The sequence below is a fragment of the Vulpes vulpes genome, chromosome 1 (assembly GCF_048418805.1).
Source record: "Vulpes vulpes isolate BD-2025 chromosome 1, VulVul3, whole genome shotgun sequence".
NCBI lineage: Eukaryota > Metazoa > Chordata > Mammalia > Carnivora > Canidae > Vulpes > Vulpes vulpes.
The window spans coordinates 64539597-64567108 of record NC_132780.1 but is presented as its reverse complement, the minus strand read 5'-3'; the positions used below and the strand labels follow the sequence as shown (position 1 = coordinate 64567108).

Below are 27512 nucleotides of genomic sequence, written 5' to 3'. Positions count from 1 at the left end.
TTGGCTTTATGATAGAAAAAATCCCACTTTATTCCAAAGGTAGCAAGAAATTATTTAAGAGAGTAAGCAATTATTTAACTTATACTCAGTTGAATTTAAGAGCCCCAAAAGTTAACAGAAAAGTGAAAAGTACAATAGTCTTTCCCTTGTTATTTGTTTGTTTGTTTTACATGATGGCAAAGATGTAGTTTTGGCAGTTCAGAACTTAATTTCTTAAGTTAAATAGCATTTTTAAAATTCTGGAATAATTGTTGAAAGCTATGTAACTGTAGTAAAAGTCATAACTCTTATGAAACAATATTCCTTTCATTGTTTTATTGGCACAACAGTACTGGGATTTCTGTTTTGTGTGATCACACTCAAGAATCTGGAAGCTCTCCTACAGCTTTGCTCTCATGTCAATAAGAGAAACTGTTTTCATATCAACAGAGCAATGAGTCAGTAAAATAACAAACAGAATACTCATTTCTTAACACTTTCATGTACATCAGGGTATTTCACCCTTAACAATTTTATGAGATGTTATCACCATATTATAGGTGAATACATTTGGGTTAAGCAGTAACCTAGGATCAATATCTTGGGTTTGTTTGTTTTTATTGTTGTTGTTTAACATTCAATCCATGTCAGACTAAGACTGTGGAAGATTTGCTTAGCAAGATAGGGGAATTTAACTTAATTCTGAAAGTGATAGGAATTTATTAAATTTTTTCTGAATAGGAGAATAATAGTATTGAAACTACCCTGAGTAAGATCAATCTGTGGTGATGTATTGTGTGCATTAGAAGGGGAATTCTAGGGTAGTAACTAGTTTGGACTGTTTCAACAACAGAGATGTAGAGTCATGACAGCCTAAACTGGGGTGATGATAGCAGTGGTAGTAGAGAGGAAAGGGCAGCCAAGAACGTGATCCAAAGGAGAACTGATTGCTCACTGCATAATGATGAAAACACTAAATATAAACTCCTTGAGAGGAGAGAACTTGTCTGTCCTTTATCATTGTATACGCCCTGTGCATAGAATTATACCTGGCACACAGTAGGCACTTATAAATGTTAGTGGAATAAATTAAACTAAAAACACATGAATGCAATGAAGTATAATAGGTGCCGTGACAGTGGCAGAAAGAAAGTCCTGGTAGAAGGGAAAACACTTGATTGTGTCTGGTGGATTAGCTAGAATGTTCTAGGAGGACAGAGGTGGAAAGGACATCAAGGCCAAGAGGAGAGGCAGACTCTGAGGCATGGAATAGCATGTTATGGGTACAGACGATCACCAGCAGGTGACCATTTCTCAAGAATAACATACCAGCTAGGAAGGGCAGCCATTGTTCCTGGGCATGGAGATTCTGGGCATCAAGATAAGAAATTTTGACTTATTAGAGGTTTTAGGACAACCGAGTAACATGAAGAGGTTTTTACTCTAGGAATACATGAGGTAGAAATGAATGGAAGGCTTAGTAAGAACTTGTGTTTGAAATAAAATGAGAGATCAGAGTCAAAGTAGGAAGCTGTTGTAAATATCTACGAAAGAGATTATGAAGGCCTAGGTTAAGGAAGTGATGACAGGGATAGAGGTTTTGGCAAGGTTTTGAGAAAATTAAAAAGTTAGAAAACAAAAGACAGGTGATGAATTAAAGGTATAGAAAGGTGAAGCAAATGGTGGGGTCAGAGATGAATAAGATGATCTGCAGGGTTCTGATGAATTCAAAGGTGGTATAACATGCTGAGAAATGGAAAACAGGAGGAGGGGCCAGGAAAAGGAAGTAATGGATCAAATGTTAGACATGTTGACTTCGACAAGTCAAAGTACAAGGGACAAGAATGTGGGTTTATTAGAGTGACCAGAGACATGGTTTGGGGAGTTATCTGGGCCAAAGTTAAGGTATGGAGATGGATGGTATTGTAGCAAGAAAGTGGATAGAGAGAAAAGGGATTTAGATTGAGGATGGCACTCTGGGGATTACCCATATTTGAGAGTCAAATGGAGGAAGACATATGGTCAGGATGCCAGAATAGAACCAAAAGAGTCTTTGCATCAGATTGAAGAGTTTTAAATAATTAGAAGCTTTAGAATATCATGTAGGGAATGAAGAAGGAGAATTTCAGGGAGGAGGAATTATACCACAAATGCCCATCAGATTCAAGGGAGATGAAGGCTTAAGAATCACCATTGAGGGACGCCTGGGTGGCTCAGTGGTTAAGCATCCAGCTTTGGCTCAGGTCGTGATCCTGGAGTCCTGGGATCGAGTCCCACATCAGGCTCCCTTCATGGAGCCTGCTTCTCCCTCTGCCTATGTCTCTGCCTCTCTCTCTCTGTGTCTCTCATGAATAAATAAAATAAAATCTTAAAAAAAAAAAAAGAATCACCATTGAATCTGATAGATAAAAAGCCACAGACAGCTGTTCTCTAAACTACTCTGGCAGAGTGGTACAACTAGAAGCCAGATTTCAGTGGGCTCAGTGGGTCCAAGTCAATAATGACACTATTCCTTCAAACATTCAGTTGTGAAGAAGAGGAAGAAAGAGAGTTGTAGTTAAAGAGACTGTCAAGACTGGAGACAATGTTATTTTGTATGTTTATCTGTTTTATAAGGATGGGCAGCAGTGTGAACATGGCATTCGAATCCTTATTAGCAGCTCTGACCTGGTCCCCTGGGCTCAGAGTCTTATATCCATATGAATGCTTGATACATCTTGAAATTACTCCAGGCACCTCAAATTCAATATTCCATCTCCTACTCTAAACCAGTCTTCTTCCCATATTGCATATCTCCTCCAATAAACCAGACAAGAAGGTTATACCTCACCCCTCACCAACCACATGAAGTAAAGTACCACTTCCTATATAGCTTAGATACCTATTCATATTCTTTTCTCTTTTCCCTCATGTAGATCCAAATCCTCTCCCAATTAGACTCCATCCTCTATCCTGTTTCAGAGTGATCTTCCTAAAATGAGACTTTGAACCTGTCATCTTGATGACCTTCAACTCACAAGATAAAGATCTAAGCTTCCTATGAAAAAACTCCAGTCTGTGGTATTCCTTCATGACCTAACCCCTACATACAAAACAGGACTCCTCTCTAGTAATACCAAATGGCTGTACTCCCCCGAGTGTACCTTCTTGACCCTTTCTGCTGCTGCTCCTTGCTTTCCCCCTTTATCTGGAACAGTTTTCTGTACTTTCTTTGATTAGCTAACCCTTATTCATCTTTCGAGACTTTACCTAAGTGTCATATTTAGCTTTCTCTGAAGCTCTCTCATCATCTCCCAGGGTGACTAAGTGCTGCTTCACTATACTGTTACAGTGCCCTATGCACATGACAATCAGAATTCTCCACACTGAAGTGAAAATGTTGATATGTGACCCTCTCTCCTGGATTTTGAACTCCTAGAGGTCAGAAATGATGCCTTGATCCTTCTTGTACCTTCGTATTTAGCATACGACCTGGCACATGGTAACTGCTAAAATGCTTGTTCAACTAAGCTGAGCAATGAAGGCGGAAAGGCAAAGATGCTTTGGAAGAGAAGGAGAACCCATATGAAGAAGTTTGAGAAGAGGAGACAGAGGATATTACAAGGATGATGTAACATGGGCTAATATTGAATAAAAACATGGCTAACAGGAAGGAGGTAAAGATGGACGCAGAAGGAGGAACCAAGGCAGTTTCAGGTTGAGGGCTCTATTTTCTCTGTAAAACAGGTGGTTAGACAGAGGGAGCATTGGTGAACATGGTGGCAGTGAAGAAAAACAAACTATATATTCATTGGAAAATAAATGTACATTTTAAATACAAAGATCCTAGAAACATTTTATTCTCGAACATGCCATCTCTTCAGGACTCCTTCATATACTTGAAATTCTTTTTCGAGGCAAAATTTTAGGTACACTTATCGCATTTTCTCCGCATATGTGTGCAAATGCTTGTGCCTGAAGATCCTTGCTTTCCTGCGAGGCTGCAGACTTGCCACTAGAGCTGGGATTGGTCGTTGTGATATTGCTGTTAGTGGAGTCCAGTGAAACATGACTAATGGCAAGGCTGCTTGCAGTGTGGGAAGAGTAACTGTAAATCATCTTGAGAAAGGCAGATTTTGTGTTAGCCTCTTGCTTACAAAGAATAATATAGCATTTGGGGAAGAATGTGCAACACAGGATCCCATAGTTAGAAATTAAAATAACAATAATCTCCACAGCTGGCAAATATTTACCAAATGTGGTAGCATAGATGGGGATGAATGTGATCCAAGCTATGAAATAAATGAGCATGCCAAATGTTATGAATTTGGCTTCGTTGTAATGCTCAGGTAATTTCCTGCCTTTGAATGCAAATATGAAGCAAATGAAGGCCAGAATGGCAATATAACCCAGCATGGTGCCAAATGCAAGGATGGATCCCTCCTCACATTCCAGGATAATGACTCTGGGCAAGGAGACATTCTCTTCCACAGCAGGTGCTGCAAAGATTAGCCAGATTGTGCAAATGACAACCTGGATACCTGTGCAAGTGAAGATGATGGGGATTGGTTTATAGAGGCACTTCAAGAAGTTCTGCAACTTGGGATCGAAGCTGAAGGCTAGCAGAATTTTCAGGGACTTCATCAAAATGCAGGAGATGCAGAGAGTGAAGCTCATGCCAAATACAGTCTGCCTGGTTTTACATGTGAAGTCTTGTGGTTCTCCAATGAAGAAGCCTGTGCTGGCAAAGTTGAGGACATGACAGAGAAGGATCACGTAGCAGACCAGCAATCCCCCAGATGATTTCACAATGGGTGTGTTCAGGTTTCTTGTAAATATTATGCCAATGGCCAGAACAAGGATGATTCCTAGTAGGGAGAGGGCCAGGAGCAGTATAGCCAAGGAATCATTCCAGTTGAGATATTCCACTTCCTTTTCAAAGCACCTTGTGCTCCTGACAGGGGCCCAGTGAGTTTCATTGTTGCATAAGAGGCAGTGATCCATATCTAAAAGACAGAAGAGATTCAGTTACATTGCAAACATTTAAGCTAGAGTTAATTTTCACATTGGTTATTCATTCACACAGAATCCAAAAGAAGGCAAGAGAGAAAGTGTGAAGGTGAAGGAAGAAAAAGGGGAAGAGAAAGGAAAAAAAACAGCTGGGCTGCAAGTCTTTAGGAAATCAATACTCAAGATAGCTGGGCTGTGAGTCTTTAGGAAATCAATACTCAAGATAGACAATAGCCTCTTATGAATTTGCTATTATTATAGGTGGCAGGCAGTTCAGGGACTCTGTTAAGAAGAAGGGCTTTGGAGTCAAAATGCATCTCAAGTTCCTTCCTCTATCACTTACGATTCCCATAATCTTGAATAAGTAATTTGAACTTTCTGATCCAAATCTTAAAAAAAATTCATAAAGACCCTGCCTTACTGGGGTGCTGCATTCACGCCAATAAATATAAAATGCTTTGCACGGAGCATTACACATCTTAGACGCTCAATGTAGTGAAAACTATTATAAATAAATACGACAGCAGTTCTTTAAGAGCAGAGAAAATATAGCCAAGTTGCTCTAAAAGCTCTCTAAAAGTGAGATAACATAAGATTGTAACCAATGACAGTGAATGAAGAATTAGTTAATTTTTTTTTCTAGGAGGTCATAAAATTGAGCTTCTCACACAGGCAGTGACAAGCTGGGAAGTGATTTCAGCTGATTCATGATGAGCTGATATTAGAGTGGAGTCTCTGGGAGTGTGATTGCCTCTGCTCTCCATTCTCAGCCCCCTAAAGTTGGGGTCCCGCCTACTACCAAAAGCCCCTCCCCGGGCATCCATCTGAGAACCCTCCAGAGTGCCCATTCTGTTTTATAAGGGGGCCCGCGTTCTCTTCTTTGTTAATCTCAAAGTCAGGTTGTGTTTCTGTGTATAAACTTCTTCATTACCTCTCCAGCCTCTTCCTCTTTCCAAACCCTGTGTCCCTATAAATACCCATTCTTCTCTGTGGTCCCCTAACTGTTGCTGCAAGTGTGTGCCACCTTCTTCACCTGTTTGGCGAATGTTTCATGGCCTTTTCGATGTACCTGGGCCGTGCGCTGGAGATATAGGGAACAACAAGAGATGCTGTCCTTTCAGACCATCCTAAATCCTTGTGTTTCGTCCAAGGGAAAAGCAGTCTTCTACACTTGTTCTTTCCCGGGTTATCAAAGGGCAACCCAAACTGTATTTTGAAAACTCGTGCACGTCTTTATGGGAAACAGACGCTACATACTCTATTATCCACTTGGCAGACAGATGCTAGACATCGTTATTACCTGGAAAATCCCCTCCCTGCCTGTTATCTAATTATTCACACAGCAGAGCCCATCTCTTGGGCTGGGACAAGTGGCATTTTTGTGAGATAGTGATAGAACGTGAGTGTTGGAATGTTAACATCGTCATTTATTCCCCTTGGAGCCAATGAGAAAAAAGAGTAAGCATTTGAGAACTGGTCCAGCTCTGAGGTTCTCAGCAGTTAGAGATGAATGGGGATGCATCTATAATGAACAATAAGCCAGGGAGGGAACAAGAGGCTTTAAAGTAGGCTTAACTCCAAAGAAAGCGCTGATAGCTCCTTTTAAGACCCCGAAGGCTGCTGGGCTCCTTCTTTTTTTTTTTTTTTTATCTTTTTTTTTTAATTAATTTTTATTGGTGTTCAATTTACCAACATACAGAAAAACACCCAGTGCTCATCCCATCAAGTGTCCACCTCAGTGCCCGTCACCCATTCCCCTCCAACACCCGCCCTCCTCCCCCCTTCCACCACCCCTAGTTCGTTTCCCCAAGTTAGGAGTCTTTATGTTCTGTCTCCCTTCCTGGTATTTCCCAACATTTCTTCTCCCTTCCTTTCTATTGCTGGGCTCCTTCTTGTTCTCTAATTTGTGTATTTTGCTTAGATATCATGAACTGTTAAAGACAGATTTGTCAAACAAGCAGTTAGCATCTCATCTATGTCAATAGTTCACCCCTTCCTCTCACAGATGATTCTTTTTAGGCTTTACCGTTGCCTCTTGGTAGGAATAATGAGATCTCCAGGGTATGCACACCTCTGGGTCTCTATCATGCTCTGTTTAGCTAACTCAGCATTTATTTATTCATACCTACTGTGCCCCAGTTACAAGGCCGGCATGTCTGTGTGGGGGACAGATGGACAAAAATGGATAGAATTCACATTGTTTTGAGAGATGCGAGAGAGGAAGTCCAGTTGAGGGGGTGACATCTCTCCTTGGAAGTGAAGTTACTTTTATATCTCTATTATGTATTGGTTAAAGTATCTGCTGATATAAAAGAGCAAATTCCAATGTAAAATGAAATTTCACTGGAATTTATTTTAGCAGGTGCATGAAATCCTTAAGTGAAAAACAAAACTAAACAAAACAAAATAGGATTCTTGTAAAAAAAAAATCAGCCTAAGAGAAATGGTTCAGGTCTATCACAGTATGTGCTGTGGTGACTATAGTTACCTGTCTGGTTACTGTAGTGATTTTCAGGACAGTCCACACATTCATAGCAGCAGATATGTTGACTTCTTGTAGTTTTTTTCATTTGCCCAGGACTGCATTCCTTGGAGCATTTAGATCGAATTTGCTGCCAAGTGAAAGAAATCTCAAATAGATTTTTTTTAAAAAAAGATTTATCCTAAGTAACTTTGACTTAATGTAAAGATATATTTATTAAATAGTAAACATTGGTCTCTTTAAAAAAAAAATAGCACCATAGAATTGTTTTGTCATCTGGAGGAATGCGAACAAGTTTAAAAAACAGAAACTATTTCAGATAGTGATACTGCCTTAGGAAGAAGAAGTTTTTGTCCCATTAATAGCTTCTGTAAGCAAATAAGAGAAATGAGCTCTTTCAGAAAGTCCCTAGCAGAGGGACAAATGTATAGTGATGACACTAAAAGAGGGGACAATGGCTTGGAGATGTACAATCTTGTGTTATCTAAAGACTTTAACTATATTGGAAAATAGAAACTTAATGGGCTTTTGTATTCTTCAGAAGAAGGTTAGTAATCATGCTGTCCAAGGACTCTGGCCAGTCTGACCTTCAAAAACAAAACAGTGGAGGGGCACCCAGATGGCTGAGTTTGTTGAACATCTGATGAATGATTTCGGCCCAGGTCATGATCTCAGGGTCATGAGATCAAGCCTGGAGTCTGGCTCCTCACTCGGCAGGGAGCCTGCTTGAGATATTGTCTCTCCCTCTGCCCCTCCTTCCACTCTCACACTAAATAAATAAATAAATAAATAAATAAATAAATAAATAAATAAATATTTTTTTAAAAAAACAGTGGAGATTTTGAATTTAAAACCATTAAAGTATTAGCGAAAAAGGCAACCCTAGATATATAAATAGAATTTTAATAATCCTGAGAATTTAGGTTATAATTGTGCACACCGCAGTATGAATCATATATAGCATCCTATTTTTATGAAGGCTTTTCCAATTTACATAATAATTCTTTGCACTTCAGTTGTGCTTTTTTTCCATTCATAGTCCCTTTCTCATGGCATATCTTGCAAACTATATCTGTTATCGTCTCCCTCTTACATTCTGAAGACCAAAGCAAAATGGGTAAAATAGGGTTTCTTCAGATTATCTTAATAGCCATTCCTGAGCCAGGAACACAATCCAAGGACTAAGCTAACTGGCCTTTACTCTGGGAGATGAAAATATCTGGCTGAGAGAGAGAAGTAGCTGAGATGTGGTAGCCCTGTGTCCACAAGCAGTGGCTTTCTTCCTCTCAACACAGTTATTCCTCATCTGGGTTTTCAGCAGGCAGGATGTCATTAGGGGATAAAAGGGAAACCTTTTCTCCTCTTCACATAAGAGACAGCAAAGACATTCTAAAGTCTGGTATTAATAACTTTGGAATATCAAAAGATATAGGATTATCTGAGGTTTTATACTATGGATTTTGATGATTTACCAGAAATGCTGATACCCCAACTAGCCTACATATTGACAAGCGGTTCCTGAAATCTGACTTAATTGGTCTCCTACTACCTCCTTGAAATATTTATGGGTGTTACCATCAGAAAAGAAGACATGTCCATCTTTTTTATGGTGATCAGCCCTTTCCACTTAGTCACCAAAAACCCCTCTCGCTTACTTATCATCCTATCACCTCCCTCTCACTGTCTCCCCTACAAAGTCTGAAGATAGTCTTGGTAGGATTAAAAACAGTGGTTCTTGCAGGAATTTTAGTAGAGAATCCCCTCTGTATTCAGTACAAAAAATGAGTCACCACATAGTAAACTATGTAAAGTAAAGATTGAGTTAACGGTGTTTAGCAGAGTTCTGGGTTCACAATATCATTGTGAGAGTGGAGGTGATAATGAAAATGATAAAGAAAGTTTGAAAACACAGAAAGATGGCTACATTTCTATCTTTCAAGGAAAAAGTATCTTGCCTTACTGAAACTTATGACAGGGAAAATTAGAATAAAAGTAGTGACTTGAAGCTTTGATTCTTTCATTCAGCACACTTTTTGAGTGTCTATTATATGTCATGCACTGTTGTAATTATTGGGGCCACAGCAGGGGACAAAACACAAAAATCCATGCTTGCACAGACCTTCATTCTAGCTGACAAGGCTGACAATAAGCAAGTTATGAATAAGCAAAGGGTACAGAATGCTAGATGGTGAAAAGTGTTAAGAAGAGAAAAAGAGAAGGATATATAAGAAGTATTAGGTTGGCATTGCAGTTGTAAATAAAGTGACTGGGGAAGATTGCCCTGACATGGCGACATTTTAGGAAAGATGGAAAAGAAGCAGTTCTCTTCTGATGTTTTCAGTTTTGTTAGTGACATAAGAAGCAAGGTCAATGGAATGTGAAGATGGGAAAGATGTGTGGGAGTCAGAGGAGAGAAGAAAAATTATGGAATAGCTATCCAGGAAGGTGGGTGAATTAATGGAGTAGGATAATAGTCTGATTGTCCAACAGCATTAAGGGCCATTGGAGGTGAGAGATCATGAATTTGAAGTGAAAACTGTCAACAAGGTGTTTTTGTTTTTGTTTTGCCAAGTTCAGCTACATGAGGGCTCTATTGATTAGGCAAGGAGTTGAATTTAATCAGGATCATGCTTTGGTCGAATGTGTATGATGAAGACAGCATGAACAGGGAGTGATATATAAGTTGATCATAGAATTTAAGGAGGGAAATTGGGGACAGTAAACAGGAAGTGAGGTTATTGGAGGTTCTGGTCGGATCAAGGACTTTTGCAACTGAGGTACTAATTTGATTTGAATGCTATAAAGCAGGCCTACCACAAAATTACCTTAAGATTTCTGAACTCATTTTTTGTTTCTTGGTCTGTGATGATGAAGACATCATTCCTCAGATCATATTGTGCCATCTTGGTGATAGTCATGTGGCCGTCAATCTCCTTCCAGAGCACAACATCATATCCAGTATTCATATCCCCATGGGCATCAAAATGAAATGAATTCCCTTCATCAGTGAATGTCACATTTTTTAATACATCAAGTAACTATAAAATATAAAAATGGAAATAAAAACTAATGGAAATATGTATCTATTATCCCAAGTATAACACTGCCTTACATAGAATATCACTTAAAAGGTAAAAAAAAAAAAAAAAGAAAAGGACATTCTGGACATTCTGGATCAGCGAGTGTGGTAATTAGTTGAGAAGGTTTGTAACTATCTGGCAACAATTTAAGAATTCTAGTCTGATTTCTGCCAAAGTCTTGCTCTGTAAATTTGAGGAATCAAGTTAATATTTACAGAGAGCAGCTTCTCTGGCTTATAAAATTGCAATCTGGGCATCTTCTTTTTCCATGATGTAGAATTTCAGGGTGAGTCCTCTGGGGGCAGTTGCCTGGGCTCTAATCCTGGTTCTGTATCTCATTAGTGATGTGGTATTGACCCAATTGCTTCCTAAGCCTCAGCTTCCCCATCTGTAAAATGAAATAAATGGAACCTTCCTTATAGGATTATTAAAAGGATTAGATGTAATTAAGCATATAAAGAGTTTAGCCCAGCGTTGGGCACAGATTAAGATTAGTAAAAGATAAATATCTGTTAATACTGTTAATTAGCTAATAGAGGTATTGTACAAATACATAAAAATACTTTGAGTCTATCAATTAATGATGCCCCCTGACATTCATATATTACTTGCTAATACTCAGAAGTGTGCTACCCTTCTATGCCATAACAACTCAGTGAAACAAGCTGAGCAGGGATCATTTTCTTTTGTTAGATGAACGTCACCAGCCAAGGGGTGAAGGGCCTTATCCGGACCCACACATTTTGGCATTCAGTTCGTTCCATTGCATCTAACATTATATTAATTCAATAGCTTCTTATTTTTTCCTTCTGACTCAAAAGCAGTCATCAGTGTGTCATCTGGAGCTATAGAAGGCAGCAACATTCCTTTTTTCCTTCTAGTCACAGTTGGATCCTTGGCCAAGCCTGGAGTGGGTAATCTAAGCCAGAGGTTATTATGCTCCCCATCTGCAAAATGAGGGCTAAAGGGACAGAGGTACAAATGTGGGAAACAGTCCCTGGCAATAGCACCCTGTTCTCGGGGTGTCTCCCCACCAGACAAGGTTAGCTGGTGGGTGGAAGGTACTGCCAGCACCTGCCCCCTAAATCCGTACCTTGTTACTAATTTGGGGGGAAGTATGGCTTTTATTATCTCTAGTCATTTTCACATCTGTTTCAGTGATTGTATGGTAAAGTGACCTCTAAATTCTATTTCCAATGTAATTCATAAAATGATTTTTTTTTTTAGTTTGAGAGGAAAGAAATGCAGTGAAAAATTACTGGTCTTGTTACCCAATTTGTACAGTAAGAACTTGTATACAATGCAGTTAGGACAGGGAATGTTTTACTGACACAGAAGGCAGCTGTGTTGAGTTTGTGCTTTGGAGGAAGAATCATAGATTGGGAGGAAGGGACCCCGGCTCCACCATTAACCGGATATATAATCACAGCTAAGTAAATACCCTCTCTGAATACACTCGGCCTACTCTTCTAAATCCATGAGATTATGAGGCTTCTGCAGTATGCAAAATCTGTGGAATGAGGCAGAAATTATTCTATTTGAATAGAGCTCTTCTTATTTTATTCCTTTGCAGTTAATCTTTTATGAATGTTTCTTTTCTTCCATTTTTAAAAATAGAATGTAAGAAAATCAATTTATATTTTAGGGTAAATATATTAGTTATGACAGATCAGTGATCAAATGTCACTTTAGTAAAATCTCTAAGCAATGTCTATTGATTTTATTATATGTCCCCACAGATTTCTTAGTTCTTTTAATGAACGTAAATGGATTAGTATTACTTTAAAGAAGCAGGACATCAGATCTAACAGGGTGGAATTAACCAGTAAAAGCTTTTTCCAGCACTTGCCTGGAATAAAAAATGTGAAGGGAACAAAAATTTAAAAAAGGAAGTAAGGACCTATATTTCCACCTCTACCTGTGTATTGATTTTTCTTTAGCAATTCACACCAACGAACCCCAGAAAACTCAGCTCTTTAGGGAGCATTTCCTTTCTTACTCTTGTGTTTGGACTATAATTTCTGTCTGTTTTTTTCCTGTATTTAATGAGGCTTTCAAGGGTAAAGCTTTGACACATGCATGTTCTGTAAATAGTGATAACATTGTATGATGCACATAAACTAGCCTAACTGTATGCTTGTCATCACAGCAGAGGGGGTGCAGGCAAACAAAACAGTGCATTCATGACCTGGTAAGTAAGATAGAGCATTTACTCTGGGTTAAGGTGAGTTTCAAACATTGATGCTCTGATTATGAGGCTATTAAAGGCTTTTTCTGCCAATTTTTTTCATGGAGACTCTGAAAGTCAATGTAAATTGATGCTATAAATCGTAAACAGTGGGATTTGCATTTCCATGTTACAGAATTCTCCCTTTGTAGGGCAGGGAACTGTTTTTGAGAACGCAAGGCCAGGAGGCCACACCACTCAAGCTGTTGTGGTTAATGTTGTCTTCCTTTTCCCTGTCTACCCTGATGTCCAGGACATTTCCCTAAGTAAGCTGTGCTGGTGAGGAAATTCGAGTCACAGAGGATGCGGCCTTGCATCTCTGTCTGGTGCCCAACCCATGTCTTTTTTCTTCCATGAAGTTTTACATGCTGTGGTGGAAAGCATCCTGGACTAAGGCTGGAACAGTTTCATCACTAACTGTGGGTGACTGTGGGCTGGACGCTTATTGTGGGGGTCCCATCCATGTCTAAACAGCTGCAAATCTTGGTCACTAGTAACATTTTCCTCTTGCCACTACTTTAGGATAGAGTGTAAGGAGCATGAACATGTGGACCTACCAGAATATTATAGAGGTTAGAGGTCAATGCCTACTATAGTAGCCCTTCAAAATTAGTTATTGTGGTGCCTAGGTGGCTCAGTAGGTTCAGTGTCTGCCTTCGGCTCAGGTCATGATCCCAGGGTCCTGGGATTGAGCCCTGAGTAGGGTTCTCTGCTCAGCAGAATCTGTTCTCTCTCTCCTTCTGTCCCTCCCTCTTGCTCATGTTCTCTCTTGCTCACTATCTCTCTCTCTCTCTCTCTCTCTCTCTCAAAGGAATAAATGAATAAAATCTTTTAAAAAATTATTAGTTACTATTCTCCTTATCACTTCAAAATCACTATCTCCTCAGCATGTGTCTCTTCTGACTTCTGGACCAATATGTAACTGCCATTGCTACACTTGAATGTCTCTGAAGCTCTTCGAATTCAACATTTCCAATACTGAATGCCTCTTCTCCCCACCAGACCTCTATTTATCTCTGTTTCTACCCCAACAAATGGTACCAATTGTCCAAATGTGGACTCACTTGCAACATCTTTGCTTTTCTTTGTCTGTTGTCCTTTACACCCAATCTATCTCCAGATGCTCTTCATTCTTCTTCTTAAAAATCCACATATGTGCATCTCCATCCTCACTGTCACACAGAATACTTGTAGTACTTGTACCTGTAGTATAAGCCATCATTATTTTATGCCTGGATTACCTAATTGGTCCTTCTACCTATAGGCTTGTGTCCCTCTAACCAATGCACATCACAGTGGAAATGAAATGCTATTTCTGCATTGGAAAGAGGAATCACGTGGAAAGAGGATCACGACACTTTCCTGTGTAAAAATATCTTTAACTGGTTCCCCTTTGCTCTATCAAGTCCAAACCTATAAACATAGTTTGCAGACTTTCTATTGAAAGGGTGTCCCTATACCAGCAGTATCAGCATCACCTGAGAGATTGTTAGAAGGGCAGACTTTCAGGTATCCCCCTCACCCGTGACTGAATTAGCATATACATGATAATAAGATTCCCAGATAATTCAACTGCACATCAAAATTTGAGATGCTCTGATTGATTGAGCCCTCATGATGGCTCCTTCACTAATCTCTTTACTTTCATTTACCCGTAGTTGCCATAAAACACTGAATTCTGTGGCACTATTTTCTTATCCATGAAGATGCCATGTTTTCTCTCCCTTCTCAAAGTATTTCTTTTTTTAAAATATTTATTTATTTATTTATTTATTTATTTATTTATTTATTTATTTATGATAGTCACACACAGAGAGAGAGAGAGAGAGAGAGAGGCAGAGACACAGGCTGAGGGAGAAGCAGGCTCCATGCACCGGGAGCCCGACGTGGGATTCGATCCCGGGTCTCCAGGATAGTGCCCTGGGCCAAAGGCAGGCACTAAACCGCTGTGCCACCCAGGGATCCCTCAAAGTATTTCTTTTCTAACTCCTACCCACCCATCATATTCCCCAGAGATGTCATGACCTCTGGGGAATGTTCTCTGAACCAATACTGGCTTGGTTGCCTCAGTTATGTGCTTCTCTGCCATTTTGTGTCTCTATGAAACAGAGCAATGCATTAATCCTCATTGTAAACAGCTCCTTAATTGTTTGATTGTATATAAACACCAGTAGACAGATGACTCCTTTAGGATGAGAATTGTCTTGTTTCTCATAATTTTTCCAACACTCAACTCAGTGCCTGGAACACTGAGACATCGGATAAATATCTGCTAAATAGATGTATGAATTGGAAGTTTGACCATTAGACATTGGGTCATCCCATATGCATCACTTACTACTTTCCATATATCATCATGAGTAATGGAAAACAAAGCCCCCCCCCCCCCCCCCATATCACTGGTCACAACAAGGAAGTGGTATCCTCATGCACATCTGGCTAACATTAAAAATCTGTTGAAGTAAGACAATTCTGATTGTACCATTCCTGAAGACTGCTCACAGATGTCACCAAATGGGAAGCCAAAGTAAGACATATCTCCAAATACTGGGAAAAACTTCTTTAAAGTTATTTGAATGTAAAATTATTTAAAAAGTAATATTTAAATACAAATGAATTTTACCAGGGGTCAAAATAATCTTTAGGAAAGTATCTTTGATTAGTGACCCTAAATGTTACTGATCTTTTAAATTTAAAGTGTATGGAGATTTCTTCATAAGAAGACAATTGTCTGCATTATTTGTCCTACTCAATCTGGCACAGATGTGGTTCACTCACATTGTGATCAAAGGAGCAAGTCACTCACATATTCCTCCTTTCCAATCTGTTTCTGTTTGTTTCTAGATAACCAGGCTCCCAGGGGGAATAAAGAACAACCCCAGACTCTTAACTGTTTAAGTAAAACATTTTAGAAGACGCTGCTTAGATTATACTTTCTCAAGTCTTTTCCTCAGAATGTTTGAGATTTACTTCTGATTTAAAATACTTTCCCAGATCTTTGAGGGATAAATAGTTCTTTTGATTTGCATTTTTCTTTCCGTATGAAGCTCTTTAAGTCTCTCACCTTTAGCCTACCTGTCCCTAGGATTGTCTGATTTTTCTTTATTACTCCTTCTCAACATCTTATTCCAAAAATTTTGTGTAGTAGTTTCATTGTTGCAGTTCACTTAATGTATAGTTTTTACCAATCCCTCATTACAATTTTATATTACAAAGAGTGTGCTTTCAAACAGATGTCTTAAAATAGCTGGGCATATATGTACAGATTTTTAAAAGATAATTTTAATTAAAAAAAATCCTAATCTCTAGTCTTAACTCTTCATAAGGTTTTCTGCCTTGCATTTACAAGATCAAAACTAGTTTTAAAATGAGCAATTTAAAACACCTTATGACCATCACATGATCCACCCAAATATAAGCTGATGACCTTAGACCTTGGAGCTTGTGTTTGTGAGTGTTTAAAGTAAAAATGACAAAAATAGAAATAGCCTGTCCTGGATACTCACGTATATGGTACGAATTGAGTCTTATTTCCTTTTGCCGCCTTCTTCTTTACACATTTGTAATAATTATATTTTTGGAACATGATTCTGCATCAAGACAGACAAGCTTATCTTTGAATACACACTATTGGGAAATCTAGTTTTAATGAGTAAAATTTACCATCATATAAAGCAACAATTTGCATGTAAATGTCTTGTTTATAGGCATATAAAAAACACAGTGGAAAATTTTCACTAAAAGGGGTCACATTAAGCTTGAATTTGAGTTTCTTCAAACTAATCGAAATGAAGAAAGGAAAAGACTTCTTTAACCCACAATTAGTGGCTCATTTCAACCTGAGATACCATACAAATTATGATTCATCTAACAACATTAATTTGAGGAAGACTGGAGTCCTAGGGAGACTGTCCTAAGAGTTGTAGCTGAAGGCTTTGAAAACTATTAACCACCAGAGATAGCATGAAAAATTAAGGACATGGAGGCAGAATACCCAGACTAGAGTCCTATTTCCTGTACTTTCTAATGTTAGTTTCCTTATAGATAATATTTAATAATAATAAAAGGGCCATTAAACATGCATGGTCTTGTGTCAAAAGCACTAAAAGAGATAATTCATATGAAGCATTGAAAAACTGTAAGATTGGATACAAATCCATAAACTCACAGAAAATAATACTATAAACTGAATATTCTTGGAAAATAAAAAGAAACACCAATTTAGAGGGTCAATGTAGTAGTGAAGGCAAAATAAGAACTCTAGTATCCTCAAGAGCAAAGAGCTAGTGATAGAAATGCAGGGTATTCAAACACTGAAGGTATCTACTTACAAAAGTAATATGATAAGGAGTAGCTAATATAAATATTTGCAAATTAAAGCAAGGAAAGAAGTGACTGTAGGGGAATTCTCTTGGATGTGTGAGTTAGTACCTCCCATGGTTGAAAGGCGTTGGGGTTCTGACAGTCTCGAGCTTGGCAGAGATCCCGAATGGCATAACCAAGGGCAAGAACTGAGAGCTGGATACTGTGAACAGGTCCCGGCTCGGTGTAATCCCACAGGAAATCATTTCTCAGGGAGAAGTTCCTTTCTATATCCTTGTTAGCCGTGTAGGCCAAAGTCCCTCGAGAGCGGCTGGAAATGCACTGACTCAAATCACTGTCCTTGACGTGTGCACAGGCAGACAAGAGCATGGCATATTCATTTAGGGGCTTGTTATTATCTCTGGGAAACATATGCAGGTTTTGAAGAAAGGAGTGGAAAGAAGACATATTCCCTCTTCTAAAGGTAAACCCCACAACTTTGCCAATCCTTTTAACATTAGGGATGGTGGTGATCTTGGTGGCCATGGACCAGTTATCACTGGCAATCCAGATCTTATTTATATTCCTTTCTATAGCTTTAGTGAAGAGATTGAAAACATGGAATTGCCTCAGAAATACCACAATGACATTAACCTGGGCTTCTGCGATGATTTTCTCAAGGGTCTCATTGATCCTGATTTCAATGGTATCATCTGAGAGGAAGGCTGGGAGAACCTCCTTGAAAGCTATGCACACATTATTTGCTGCAGTCTGAACTGCAAAAGTGTTGAGGGCCAGTCGTCCGTAGTCATCATCTGTGGCTATGATGCCAATCCAGTTCCATCCAGATTTCTGAATCAGGTGGGCCATTGCTTTAGTTTGATAGAAGTCACTGGGCACAGTCCGTAAAAATGAAGGAAAGCGAATTTTGTCACTTAGGATTTCTGCAGTTGATTCATAACTCACCTGGAGATTGATAGAATCTCTTAGTTATGGTGTTGATGTACTTTGGGTGGCCTGTTCACACTCTCTTTTCTGTGATCTTCTGTATAATCTTTTCCTAAATTCTCTGTCCTTTACCTTCTTCCCTTTCAAAGAACTTCTACTTTATAAATAGCTTAAATCATGACAGTACCCGGTGACTGTTTAGAGTCATTGCTCCACAATCATTTCATATTGTGTTCAGTACAGTTCTCTGAAAGTTCAGGCTCTATCTTATATTTCCAGCTACATTTCTGTATCCAATTATACCTATCTTATATCTCATGCCAACATGAATAGGCGAATATTATTTAAATGCATCAATACAGGAAAAATGCTGTTGAATAAGCATTGAATTATTCAACAGCAGCTGGTTGAATAAGCAAAATGCATTTTGGGACACCCAGCATGTTCAACATTTTGTCTAATTGACAACTTTGGTAATTTTTATTGTAGGTAGGATAAATTATCCAGCCAAATAATTATCTAGTCTAGGGGGTCAGCACACTTTTTTTTCTGTAAAGGGAGAGATAAAATATTTTAAGCTTTTTTGGTCACATACAGTCTCCATTGTGTGTATGTGTGTGTGTGTGTATTTTATATTTTTTGTTACAATCCTTAAAACAAGTAAAGACCTTTCTTACTTGGTAGCTTAATAGCTTGGGAGCCACATTTGATCAACATGCTATAGTTTTCTGGCCCCTGCTCTACTCAAACAGGCATCAGCATTTTGGGAGACCCACCTAACATGTATGCAAAGTTTGGCTTGATGTACAGCTCTGGTGATTTTGTTCGAGGGGGAATTATTATTAGCTGCAATTCCAATGTGTTTCTGTGTGTGTATATATATATATATATATATATATATATATATAATGCATATGTGTTTCTGTGTATATATATATATATATATATATATATATAGAATGCATATGTGTTTCTATATATATATATATATTTTTTTTTTTTTTTTTTTTTAACTATTTACAGCAGCCACCTGGTATGGTGGAAAGACAACAGGCTTTGGAGTCAGACAAACAGTCAGAATCTTGACTTCAATAAATTTGGGAAAATTAATATTTCTTTGCCTATGACATGATAGGATTCCCGTGAAGATTCAAGGAGGACATTTAAATGGATATTGGCCCATGGTTGACATTGACTAAACCTTAGTTCCCTGAAATTGCTGTGCAGATTTCCATTTTGTACCTGGCATCCCTGTGCTCATCTACATTTGACACCTGAGCTTCAGTAAAATCAGTGTCCCCTGTGGAGAGTCCCCTTTCCTTTTGTGTTGTCTATCATGGAAATTACATTTTTACACGACATAATCATTGTTAAAAATAGTCTACTTTTCTTACTCATCACCTAACTAGCATTATACGTAGTCTAGAAAACTTGAGCCAAAGCTTTATCTCTGAGTTATTTGGGGGGATAATTCTTTTGTCACTTTGGATATAAACCTTTTTTTATCAACCTCACTAGGCTATATAATGGAACTCTCAGAGTTCTTCATGGGTGTATGCTCTTATTTACTCTAACTCCAGAAAGTTATGTATTTTAAATTCTTATGCACATTTATTATATATATATTTTCCATCTGTTCACTTCTATCAAATGGCTATTTCTTGATAACATGACTATTAACTCTTTCTCCTTTCTAACTTTTGGCTTCTAATCTCCCTGGAGCCTAGAAACAGTGGCTTAGTGAGTCACAGAGTAATGTGATGGGAAGGTAAGTAGACTCAAAATGCAAACCAAGGGGACGTGCTAGACTCTTGAGTAGAGTGTGCCTCAGTGAAAGGCTCTTTATGTTGGTTTTGGTCTTTCAGAGGCCTTTTTGCTTACTTCCTGATTATATATTGGCTTGCATTACAAGGAGACATGTAGTACTATAGTCTCTGCTCAATGCTTCCCATCATACCCAGAAGAAAATGCAAATTGTATCACAGCTTAAAAGATACTGAATGACCAGCCCTTGCTTATCTCTGGAAATGCACTGCTTACTGCACTTCTTTCTATATACCTGACCTAGCTATATTGACCTTTTGCTATTCTTTGGACATTTCAACTTTGTACTTGCTACTTTCTCAGCATAGATACTGTCCTCTCCTCCCTGTCTTTGCTTGGCTATCCCTTCCCATTCGAGTTTCAGGAAGTGTTCCTTGACCTGCGTGTCCTCTTATCCCCCGATCTCTCTTCGGTTTTCTTCATAGCACCCAACTGATGTTATTTCAGAAACAAGGGAGTTGAGGACCTCAGAGATTTGTCTTATCTGAATCCCACTGAAAACTGTCAGAAACTGGATCTGACATGACAGATTGAGGGGCAACTATATTCCCTTAGTGCTCTGTCCATTATACTATCCAGAGTAGGGCACCATGCCCTCTTTGACTGAAGAGAAAGAAAGAATAAAATAAAAGCAACTCCCTGATCTTCTAATAATAAAGAATATGCTCAAAAACAACATCTAGGGTAAGACAAAACCTACCTGTGGCATGAGCTGTAAATTCAGCATCCTGGAGACAGCCATTGTTATTTCTGAGTAGCCAGCACCTATCACAGCCTTAACTCTTGGCATGTAGCTGGAATAATCACACTTAAACTCCACAATTTCTCTGGAGCAGTTGCGCTTAGAGAGAAACCTCAGAGTAGCTGCCATTGCCACTGTGACTTCGGTACAGGTGTCATAGATTTCATACCCCAGTTTGACTCCGGATAATAGTGTTGAATTGTTGATCATCTCAATGCTATGAATCATGGCAAGAGTTTGAAGAAAAATTGATATTTCAAAGCTGTTGGGAAACAAATTTTTTTTTTAAATCTGAACATAACTCTTCTATAGACATTATGGTAACTCATTTTATTCACATTTCTGCCTTACAATAGACCATTTCTGGACCAGTAAAGCTGGTCTAAACTTTATTTATTTAAAAATAGTTCTTGGTGGAAACCTTTCTAAAAGGTATACAGGGTCTCAAATGGAGTCTGTGGAACAGAATTTAACTTTTTCTTAATTAATTTTGGGATCATTTGAATACTCAGTTTAGTATTCTGCAGTATGAAGATGTGTCTGATTTTTAGTCCTTCTTCTAGTTAGATGTCACCATTTTATTGTTATCCAAGTATCTATTCCTTAGACTCACTAGCCTGTGTTTTATGTGTTTTTTTTTAAAATTATAAACTATTGTGGTTGGAAACCAGATTAATAAGACTCTTAAGAATTGGGCAGTCCGGGTGGCTCAGCGGTTTAGTGCCGCCTTCAGCCCAGGGTGTGATCCTGGAGACCTGGGATCGAGTTCCATGTTGGGCTCCCTGTGTGGAGCCTGCTTCTCCCTCTGCCTGTGTCTCCGCCTCTCTCTCTCTCTCTCTCTCTCTCTCTGTGTGTCTCTCATGAATAATAATAATAAAAAATCTTTAAAAGAAAAAGACTCTTAAGAATTACATATAAAACAGACTATATGTATAAACACAATAGTTTTCTTCTAGATGAAGTGCACTATTTTAGTTATGAAACATAGCTATTTCCTCTTTAAGTGGGTTTTCCCATTTGACCTCTTGATTTATGATTACTTCAGGGCATTGAGTTGCTTGATTACTGATTTACAATTAAGTTTATTGTCACCTACCACTGCATATATGCAGTTACAAACAGTACCTAATATATAGTAAAGATTAGTAAGCATTCAAATGTTTTTAAATGAATAGAGGACATTATTATTATTATTATTATTTTATTTTAAATTCCAGTACAACTACCATGCAATATTATATTAGTTTCTGACGTACAATATAGAGATTCAAAAATTCTGTATATTACTCAGTCTCAATATAAGAAGTATACTCTTAATCGTCTTTGCCTATTTCCCCCAACCCCCTACCTACCTTCCCTCTGTTAGCCATCAGTTTGTTCTCTGCGGTGAAGAGACTGCTTTTTGGTTTGTTTCTTTATTTTTCTTTTGTTCATTTTGTATCTTAAATGGGTGAAACCATATGGTATTTGTCTTTCCCTGATTAATTTCGCTTAGCATTACACTCCCTAGACTTATCCATGTTGTTGTAAATGACAAGATTTCATTCTTTTTTTATGGCTGAATAATGGTCTATAATGCTCCATCATCTTTATCCGTTCATAGAGGAGAATATCATTGTTCAGGGTTTTGATATTTTTAAGTTTCCTTTTAGTTCATTGAGTTACGATAAATTAAAGTATTTGAATAATATTTGTCATTGGAGACTATTTTTTATTTTTTATTTTTTTAAGATTTTATTTCCAGGATCACGCCCTGGGCTGAAGGCAGGCGCTAAACCCTGAGCCATCCCGGGTGCCCTATTGGAGACTATCTAAAAGTGAAGTTTGGCAAATCAGCATTAAGTTTTTAATTTAAAGAAAGAAACAAAGAGAGAAAAGTTTAAGTAATGAACTATAACCAAAATAATGAATTAAATGACATTTTATGGGGATTTACCCCAAAGATTCAGATGCAATGAAACGTCGGGACACCTGCACCCCGATGTTTCTATCAGCAATGGCCACAATAGCCAAACTGTGGAAGGAGCCTCGGTGTCCATCGAAAGATGAATGGATAAAGAAGATGTGGTTTATGTATACAATGGAATATTACTCAGCCATTAGAAACGACAAATACCCACCATTTGCTTCAACGTGGATGGAACTGGAGGGTATTATGCTGAGTGAAATAAGTCAATCGGAGAAGGACAAACAGTGTATGTTCTCATTCATTTGGGGAATATGAATAATAGTGAAAGGGAATATAAAGGAAGGGAGAAGAAATGTTGGGAAATATCAGGAAGGGAGACAGAACATAAAGACTCCTAACTCGGGGAAACGAACTAGGGGTGGTGGAGGGGGAGGAGGGCGGGTGTTGGAGGGGAATGGGTGACGGGCACTGAGGTGGACACTTGACGGGATGAGCACTGGGTGTTTTTTTGTATGTTGGTAAATTGAACACCAATAAAAATTAATTAAAAAAAAATAAATGACATTTTAAATGTATAATATCTTCAAGGTCCCCACATGTTAGCTCCATGAGAGTCTAAACCTCTTTGCTGTATTCCTTCAGTATCCCAGTGTCTAGAATAGGGCTTAGTTAATGTAGGCACTTAGTAAATAGTTGTTTGATGCTGAGTGAATACTGTTTCTGTCCCGGAGTGGCAATACGGTGAAAGGATGTTCAATTCAGAGATTTTTCAGAAAAAATTTGCTTATTAGATCAATGATTTTTTTTTTTTGTATTTTCCATCCTTAATTGTTGGCTTAAAATTGTGGGCCTCAAATCTGCAGTCATTCTTTGGGTACCAATTTAATGCTCTGAAATTTTTAATGAATTATCCTGAGGCATTTGCTGGTATTCCTGATAATCAACATTTAAGAAGACAGTAGCTTAAAGTGTTCAACTTCTAGAGAGAATGCCAGGAAGGAATCTTAGTGGGATATGCAACCACATTTTATCTGACAGTTGGTAAACACTTTTTGATAAAGAAAAAAAGGGGGGAGGAAAGAGAATGTTACATTTATATACAAAAACATCAAGATAGAAAGCAGGATTTCAGAGTGGAAGGAAGCATGGCAGTCACATTGCCATAGCAACAGAAGCTGATGCTGCCTGTGTCCTTAGAAGTGATCGGGCCCTTCTTTTACAAAAGAGAAAATTGGAAACTGGAACTCAAAGAGTTTAAGTGATGTGCCTAAGTCTATGAAATTAGTTTGTTTCCAGACAGAAATTACAATTCAAGTATCTTGCTCTCCTTAAAAAAATACAAAAAAATCCATTTGTAACATCCTCTGCCTAGCTTTACTTTTCAATTATACACTGTGCCATGTGTCTTTTCTATCATCAAACTTTCAGGGGAAAGCGTTCATAAAAGAAGAAGGAACAATTTAAGTTGAAGTAAGGTCTAACTTTATTATGAAAGAATTAGATTATTTCAAGAATGAAATGAATGCAGTACTGACCAAAATGCTAGTGTAAAGAGAAATTTTAAATGTAGCCTATTTTAAACAAAACACTAAATAATAGATTGACATTTATTTATTTATTACTTATTTACTTATTTATTTACTTATTTATTTATTTATTTTTAAAGATTTTATTTATTTATTTATTCATGAGAGACACACAGAGAGAGAGAGACAGACACACAGGCAAAGGGAGAAGCAGGCTCCATGCAGGGAGCCCGATGTGGGACTCAATCCCAGGACTCCAGGACCACGCCCTGGGCCGAAGGCAGGCGCTAAACCTCTGAGCCACCCAGGGATCCCCTAGATTGATATTTTATTTATTTATTTATTTATTTATTTATTTATTCATTCATTCATTCATTCATTCATTCATTCATTCATGAAAGACACACAGAAGAGAGGCAGAGACACAGGCAGAGGGAGAAGCAAGCTCCATGCCGGGAGCCTTATATGGGACTCGATCCTAGGACTCCAGAATCTCATCCTGGGCCAAAGGCAGGCGCTAAACCGTTGAGCCACCCAGGGATCCCTAGATTGATATTTAAAACAGTATGCAGGGATCCCTGGGTGGCGCAGCGGTTTGGCGCCTGCCTTTGGCCCAGGGCGCGATCCTGGAGACCCGGGATCGAATCCCACATCGGGCTCCCGGTGCATGGAGCCTGCTTCTCCCTCTGCCTGTGTCTCGGCCTCTCTCTCTCTCTCTCTCTGTGACTATCATAAATAAATAAAAATTAAAAAAAAAATAAAAAATAAAACAATATGCAGGGGATCCCTGGGTGGCGCAGCGGTTTGGCGCCTGCCTTTGGCCCAGGGCGCGATCCTGGAGATCCGGGATCGAATCCCACGTCGGGCTCCCGGTGTATGGAGCCTGCTTCTCCCTCTGCCTATGTCTTTGCCTCTCTCTCTCTCTCTCTCTGTATGACTATCATAAATAAATAAAAATTTTAAAAAATAAAATAAATAAAACAATATGCATATTGTGGATGATAGAAACATGAATAATGAATAGTATAAATAGATATATAATATAAATTGATTTACATTAATGTTAATATGTAATAAATATATATAATATAAATATAAATGTGTTAAGCATGTTTGTAGTGGACAGGCTATAGTGTCTCTTAACTGGTTTCCTCAAGTGACTTCAGGGTTTGTTTGTTTGTTTGTTTTAGGCAAAATTCAAATAAATATATTAATGGAAATCATTCATTGCCTCTGCACTTGGAGATTGATTATACATACAGTGCTGATATATTTCTCTTTACAGGAATGATTGCAAGACTATATGCAACTTAAAAATATATGAGTTTAAGTTTTATAAAAATAATTTAGATGTTAATACAAGTGAATGTTTACATGCCTTAGTTTCATAATATATTCTGGAAATCTAAAAGTGTTCTTTGAGACTTTACTCACCCAACACACTTCTGGATTTCTGGTCGTCTGGGATAGTCTTCTGAGGGCAGCATTTTCTCATGAATGGCAAATAAACCTCCAATCATGATATGTCCTGGAGAAGTGGCAGCCACAAAGTCATCAGGAGTCTGGCAAGGCTGGGAAGTAACAAGAGTACTCCCAAAGCAGGTAATCGGTATAATCAGTAGTGCCATGCTTCTATCTCATTTGCTCAGTTCATGTGAGTTCTTAGGGATCATTAAGCTCACAGAGTGCCAACAACATGGTTTCTATTTCACCTGTAAACACCATGTAAGGTATAGGGCAGTGTCAAAGGCCGGAAGCATTCAGTTTTCAGATGCTTGATGATAGTCAAAACAGTTCTTCACCAATAAGAACATATCAGACTCCAACATTCCATTGTTGGAGATGTATCCTAGCAGTCATGCTAGGAAAAAAGTTATAGAATTAGAAACACTGATCCTCCCTGGGATAGTACTCTTTTGCCTCACTGATATGCCAAGGACTTTGGGTCATGTTGGCATTTCTTTTGAAGTAGAATACAAGAATCTCCAAGAGGGTGCAGTTTGGGAAAGGCTTCCCATATCAGGAGTGGACAGTTATGCATTTCCAAAGATCTTGCATTCAAGGCCCAAAATCTAAAGTGTAGTTATAAACAGTTGAGAAAAATAGCACTCTGCTTTTGTTTCTCCAGAAAAGCTCTTTTAAAAAAAATGAAATTGGGCAGCCTGGGTGGCTCAGTGGTTTAGTGCCGCCTTCAGCCCAGGGTGTGATCCTGGAGACCCGGGATCGAGACCCCCATAGGGCTCCCTGCATGGAGCCTGCTTCTCCCTCTGCCTGTGTCTCTGCCTCTCTCTCTCTCTATGTGTGTGTCTCTCATAAATAAATAAAATCTTTAAAAAAGTGAAATTCAATTAAGTTTAGGTATTTATCCCTCTCAGTTTACATGTGTTAGAAATAAGTAGTTTTGGTGGTAATGGTCAAGCCTAAAATTGAGATGAAATTTACCTGAGCTAGTGTTTGGCTTTGAACAAGAAAGGTCTGTCATAGATCATTGACATTGCCACAGTTTGTAGATTTTATTTTTATAAATTTGGAACAAATTTAAATTTGGGACAAACTAAAATTTGTTTCTACATGTTCTTACATGCTTAGGAATCTGAACTGATGTGATTTAATGGATATCTTTTAGAATCTAACAGAGGATAGATAAACCTCAGTAACTTGGGAACCATTAAGAAAAAGTTTTAAAAATTTTAACTTTACTTTTAAAAATCAGTCTTTTTGAGACATTGGATTAAGAAAGACTGTATCAAAAAAAAAAAAAAAAAAAGAAAAAAAAAAGAAAGACTGTATCATGGGCGGGCAGTTCCAAACTCCATACAACCAGTTTGTTGTTGGGAAGCTGACACATTTAAAGGAATTTCAGGAGATAAAAGAGTACAGTGGCTATTTTAGTGATTTTCATCATCCAGATCAGCCTTAGTTTCCATTGACATGTGAGGTAATGGCAACCAAAGAGTGGACGAGTCACAGCTCTTCACACAGCGTCCAATGTTCCTTAAGTCCTACATTCTTACCAATGGAAGAATTTCCTCTGTGAATCCAAATCAGTTAACTTCAGTTGTTTGAAAGTTTAATATACATGGATTTGAAGTCTCTTCATATGTAAAGTAATTGCATTTTGCCCATTGTAATCTTATTATTCATTTGTGTATGTATTCATATGTGTGCTGTTGGATATATTTGTTTTCATGAATGCAGGCATTTTGCTCAGATAACCTCCAAGGTCTACTGAAGTTACAAATTCAAAGACGATTTTAGCAAAAATATAATAAAAAATGGTAAGTTCAGATAATTGTCCAGCAAAAGTATATAATTGATATTAAATAACTGAGTGATTCTCAAGTATGACCCTCATGTGACCTTATTACCCAAACCTGACATTTATTTGAAAAAAATCAGTGACAAAGTTGTACCAATTTTAACAAGATTTAGGTTGCAATTTTAACAATATTTAGGGACTTTGTTAATCTGACAAAAGTTAAAGATAAATCACATTTTCTTATT

The 27512-nt window shown here is 38.1% G+C and overlaps 1 protein-coding gene across 3 annotated transcripts; it reads right to left on the bottom strand.

Moving 5' to 3' along the window:
* GPRC6A (G protein-coupled receptor class C group 6 member A) lies at window positions 1–25690 on the bottom strand. Of its 3 annotated transcripts, none has more exons than XM_026002296.2 (6): window positions 25443–25690; window positions 20532–20835; window positions 17189–18025; window positions 10276–10488; window positions 7457–7580; window positions 1–4964 (listed from the first exon to the last, which is right to left on the bottom strand). In XM_026002296.2, the coding sequence occupies exons 1-6, from the start codon at window positions 25634–25636 to the stop codon at window positions 3850–3852; spliced, it is 2787 nt and encodes a 928-aa protein (XP_025858081.2). In that variant the 5' UTR covers window positions 25637–25690; the 3' UTR covers window positions 1–3849. The 3 variants fall into 3 exon arrangements, with proteins under 3 accessions (XP_025858081.2, XP_072594509.1, XP_025858083.2); XM_072738408.1 differs by having other exon boundaries at window positions 17714–18025; window positions 20532–20790; window positions 25443–25655; XM_026002298.2 differs by having other exon boundaries at window positions 17714–18025; window positions 25443–25636.
* Between the last annotated feature and the right edge of the window lie 1822 nt (window positions 25691–27512).